Source organism: Juglans microcarpa x Juglans regia, chromosome 4D (genome assembly GCF_004785595.1).
Source record: "Juglans microcarpa x Juglans regia isolate MS1-56 chromosome 4D, Jm3101_v1.0, whole genome shotgun sequence".
Taxonomy (NCBI): domain Eukaryota; kingdom Viridiplantae; phylum Streptophyta; class Magnoliopsida; order Fagales; family Juglandaceae; genus Juglans; species Juglans microcarpa x Juglans regia.
In genome coordinates, this window is record NC_054600.1 from 22,868,218 (window position 1) to 22,873,843 (window position 5,626).

Sequence of the window (5,626 nt, forward strand, 5' to 3'; positions counted from 1 at the left end):
AAAACTATGAACGTTGATTTTTTTACGTGAGAATGTTAATCAGTCAGGTTAACATTCGAACGTGAGTTTATACATCTGAACATTACTTTTTGTGATGAATTTTAACTGTCACAAAAAAATCATTACGTTTGAACGTTACCTCTCACGAAAGACTTCCAACCGTCACAAAAAAAGATTTTGTGACGGTTGATCGGGCTTGTTTGGCTAATGAGAGTACCTCCAAGTACTCTCATACACTCTCACTACTATTCTTTACTTTATTATTACTTTTTACCTAGTTTTACTACTATTCATTACTTTTCACCTATTTTTTACTACTATTCAATATTCTATTATTACTTTTTCATTACTTTTTCACTACTATTTACAAACATTCTTAACACTTCTCAGGTATTCTCACTACCCAAATCTAGCTGCAAAAAAATATTATGTGATGCATTTTAGGTGACGGTTGTGGTGACGGTCTCAAAGAGTCACAAAAAAGTTTTTGTGACAGTTTGCTTATTTTTTGTGACGGTTTCGTCCATCACAAAAGCCAAATTCTATTATAGTGTCAATTATATCTATAGTTGAAAAAAGCCAAGGCGAGCCATGAGCTTAATCATGGATGCATCGCCTGTTTGGAGTTGCATTCGGGGGTAGTAAAAAATGTTTAAATAATCTCAAAATCTTTTTAATAATAAAATTAGGTTGTTTGGTTGTTATATAAAAATACTTTTTAATCTAAAAAAAGCTAAAAAGTTTGTTTAAGGAAAAACATCATGGGCTTTTTCGAATAATGCAAGACGTAGTTCCAATTTTGAAGACAACAAAAATATCTATACAACTTTTAGATAATTATATCTTTGTCCTTTGATCTTATATATAACATGCACGATAGTACTACCTCAAATGACGTTTTATGTCATTTTTATTTCAAAGAATTCTTTTTTATATGAGTAATACTAGATACAGTCCTAAGGTATGCAACTCTCTGCACACTCTCTTTGAAAAAAAGTGTGGTCCATTATTAAAAAAATAATTTTTTCATGCAGGTCCTAGATTTACTAATTTTTTCGAAAGAGGGCGTGGAGCTTACATACTCTAGAACTACAAAGATCATTACTCCTTTTTATATTGTTTCCGAACAAATGTAACGTGTTTGAAATTACTTTAGATATATATATATAGTTACCAAATAATAAAAAACTTTTAATAGTAAAGCTTATTACTTAAACTCCACAACTAAAAGCCCTAAAACTAAAAGCTATATTACCCACTGCAATCCCAAACATGCACATAGCCTCTTATCATATTTAATGAGAGAAGACTTGGAGGGATTCGAGAATTCTATATATTGAAAATATATTTATTAGTTAACTGTAGTATGCTGCATATTTAGACAAGCATTTTACATCAATTATATTATGGTGTTATATGATACGTTAGATCTATTTTACAATAAAAATATTTTACAATAAAAATTATTACAGTAAATTTTATTTTTGACAAATGAAAAATCGCAGCAATAACCGTTGCTTCTTGTAGTATACCTTTACGATGATTTAATGTCGTTGTAAAAACTAGAATGCCAATCTTTCATTTTTTTGGCGATTTTGAAAGTTAAAAAATCATTGCGAAAGACCATTTTTGCAATTGCAGAGATTAATGAACCGTCGTTACAAGTTTTTTAATATGCCAGGGATTTTTTTTCGTCGCAAAAAATGAAAAATCGATGCAAAAGACCAATTTAGTATTTGTGGCGAATATGTCCATCGCATAAAAGTAAAAAATCGCCGCAAAAGACTAGTTTCAAAATTTTATGTAAAAAGATTGCGGCAATGTAAAAATCGCCACAATTTAAGGCTTTTTGCAGCGATTTTATTTCCAATAGACATAAACTAGCTTGTTGCAAAAAGTCTTATTTTTTGATGTGTACATCAAACCACGTCAATTTATAAATTTACTGTTGTAGGATCTACTATTTCTTTATGATTATAGTAATTCTAGTATATTAATTGCCATTATCAGAACAATAAATTACGGTATTTGGACCCTTTTTTAAAAAAAGGATTTTCACTACGACAGGCTTATCTATTATCTAACCATGACACAAGCCCCTGACGTAAAAATGATAAAGTAAAAATCTAACGTATTGATTTATTTGAGTAGTTTTCGGTGTGGACACCTTCTACATATATCACCTCCTTGGCACTATTTGATTTGTTAGATATATATATATATATATAAATATATATATATATAAGTTTTAAATTAAATTATCTTATTAGTAATGTCAATATAATATATGATCTATAAATTTGATATGAACACAATACGAAATAAATAAGTTTGGATCTGATATATATAAACGTCTTTAGGTCAAAACGGATTGACCCAATAAGACACGATTAATAAACAAGTCAATTGCTGGTCAATCCGCGAAATAATCCACAATCAACCCATATAATACGAATAAATTATATTTTAAATTTTATAGACGTTTAATCTTATATGTCTTTTTTTGTTATTGGGAACATGATCTGAAATTAATGTATTTGCCTACATGATTATATCTCAAACTATTAATTTTTTTGTTAATATGTAATTTTATCTTATGAAAATATTAGTTATCTTATATTATTGATTTAGATATTGATAATAAAATATTTTATCTCATGAATTTAATTGTAATTGTGAATTATTTATATAGTTATCATCGTATTATATATGAAATTATATTGATTGAGTCAAAAAAATAAATATAAAAGTCGGCTCAATCTATTTATATCAAACGAGTTAAACAAAATATTGAAGAGGGTTGAAATAGATTAAGGCTTCATTTGGAAACACAATTCATCTCAACTCATCATTACAACTTTTTCAAATTCCAAAACAAAATATAATAAATAATTTAACTTTTTTAAATCTTAAAATAATAATAATAATAATAAATAATATTTTAATAATATTTTATCTACTTAACTCAACTCAACTTAACTCATTTCAACATTTAACCGTATTCTAAATGTGTCATCTTCAACTTAACTTAATAAAAATTATTAAATAGGTTAAACAGTAGTTGTCATTTGTCATCTGTCAACTAAAATATGTTGAATCGTTGGATTCAGATTTTAAAGTCTCACCCGGCCGTTTAATTATTTCTACTCTAGCTGGCTAGCTAGTACCTTAATCTCGACGTACGAATTGAAACCGTTTGGTTTGTTTAACAACCACTCTTATAGTTAGTACAACCACTCTTATAACAAACTGATAATATTATCCTGGTAGATAATATTATCCGTTACCAGGCATTCATGTCGTCCATGTATATTGGTCGCTCCATCTTTTTCTTCTCGTTTTTGTTTAATTTCTGGAAGAGTAATGCTTTTAGATATACTCTTAAGATATATAAATCTCACATATTTTATTTAAAAAAATATGAAATTTATCATTAAAAAATAATTTTTTATATAATTTCTAAATTTACTTATTTTTCTCAGAGAGTGCAAGAGTTATACACTTGAAAACTATAAAAATCATTTCTCTTACTAAAAATAAGAAAATGGAAAATACTATTTAGTCCCATAGTTTGATCTCTTCATTTTGAGCATTGATATATTTTATTTTATTTTATTACTTTACTGATTAAGAAATTGATTTTTAGTGAATTGGTATATTTTTAAATATTTAAAGATAGTTTAAAACATATTTAAAAGAAAAAAATAATATAATTTCGATTAGAATTTTGAAAAGGAAAATTCATTTTTTTTTTTTTTTTTTGAAAAGGTAAATTCATGGAGCTTACTAGAGCACTTTGGACAAATTCCACATGACACGTAAGCGTCAGACTCGCATGTCGAACGCATATTGACGTCTATATAAGCCCGTATCTTGTCTATCATGCATGTGCGTACCCAACTCATTATTATTATAGCAGCTTTATTAAGATATCGACAAACAATGGCCAGACGTACTACTGCTTTCTTCACTGCTCTCATCTTTCTGGTTTCAGTACTGAAACCCAGCCTGGTGGTCACGGCCAGTACTGCTGGTATTCCCGATTGTCGACCAATCGTCGCCGGTGATACTGACCGGATTCAGTTTGCTCTCAATCTTGAGTTCCTCGAAGCAGAGTTTTTCTTGAATGGTGCAATTGGTAGTGGAGTTGACAGCATCGCTCCATCTCTGGCTCAGGGTGGTCCTCCTCCGATCGGTGCTAGGAAGGCCAAACTCGACCCTTTAGTCGCTAGAATAATCAAGGAGTTCGGTTATCAAGAAGTTGGTCATCTCAGGTACTACTTATCAATAAGAAAGTATTGATACCATATGATACTTGTTAAGTTTTAAAAGTATTATCAGATTTTTGTAGTTTGATGCCTTAATTTCTTTTTTTCTGATTTGCTGGAAACTTAAACCCTTTATTAGCAGTGCATGAAGGGGTATCCATTTCTTTCATCATGTAATTGTCAGTTTTTTCATGCATTCATGAAATTAATGATGTTGTTAGTTTATTAAAATGTCTCTTAATTTAACAGATCGATGATGGTTTTTCAGGGCTATAATTACTAGAATAGGAGGGATTCCGAGGCCGCAGCTCGACCTCAGCGTTCAGAATTTTGCAAAAGTATTTGACGATGCAGTCGGTTTCAAATTGATCCCTCCATTTGACCCTTACGTTGACACAAACCGCTATCTCTTAGCATCGTATGTGATCCCCTATGTAGGCTTAGTGGGTTATGTTGGCACCATTCCAAATCTTGGCAGAGCAACTTCTCGAAGTGTAAAAGTCTTATCTATCACTATCCGAGATCTCTGCAACATGCATGAATCCATTAAATTCTAAGTATATATGTCTTTTTGGTACGCAGTTGGTTGCTTCGCTTCTGGGCGTGGAGGCAGGACAGGATGCGGTCATAAGAACACTACTGTACGAGAGAGCCAACCAAACTGTGCGGCCATACAACCTTACGGTGGCCGAATTCACAAACCGTATCTCAGGGCTTAGGAACAAGCTGGCCGCATGTGGTATCAAAGACGAAGGCATCCTGGTTCCTCTATTTCTTGGAGCAGAGAATCGTACGAATAGTAACATCCTGTCTGCTGATCCTAATTCTCTTTCATATGCTCGGACGCCACCGGAGATATTAAGGGTAGTGTATGGAAGTGGCAGTGAGCATAAACCTGGTGGGTTTTTCCCTAATGGTGGAGGTGGGGACATTGCAAAGAGGTATCTTTGCAAAGTTTAATTAGGAGCTTCCTATAGTAGTACTGGCCGGGTTGGGATGCTTATTAATTGGTTGTTTTGTTGGTATGAAACCAGCTGAAATTTACAATAGAGAATCAATATATAAATTGATGGTTAAAAGGAATAAATCGTTAAATTAATGTTTGTAGTTTCTACAATTGTATGCTGAGATCGGCATACACATATCAGCAGTGATAGATGTAGTGCATACTGCCAAGTCTGAGTTGCGTATAGAGATTATGACTACCGTATCTGGGTTACGTACAAAGGTTAATAAGTTACGTACAGAAATTAATGCCAATAATGTAACTCAGGTCACGCACAGTACTTGATTGGCATTGATAGAGAGACAATTGGCTGTAGTCGAGGATGTGTATAGAGACCTCGCATCACAATAGT

General features: G+C 31.7%; 1 protein-coding gene across 1 annotated transcript; it reads left to right on the forward strand.

Moving 5' to 3' along the window:
• Positions 1-3,879: 3,879 nt before the first annotated feature.
• Positions 3,880-5,380, forward strand: LOC121259332 (desiccation-related protein PCC13-62-like). The gene is made up of 3 exons (XM_041160880.1): positions 3,880-4,274; positions 4,537-4,762; positions 4,851-5,380. Exons 1-3 carry the CDS (start codon positions 3,883-3,885, stop codon positions 5,226-5,228), a joined length of 996 nt encoding a protein of 331 aa, XP_041016814.1. The 5' UTR covers positions 3,880-3,882; the 3' UTR covers positions 5,229-5,380.
• Positions 5,381-5,626: the final 246 nt, after the last annotated feature.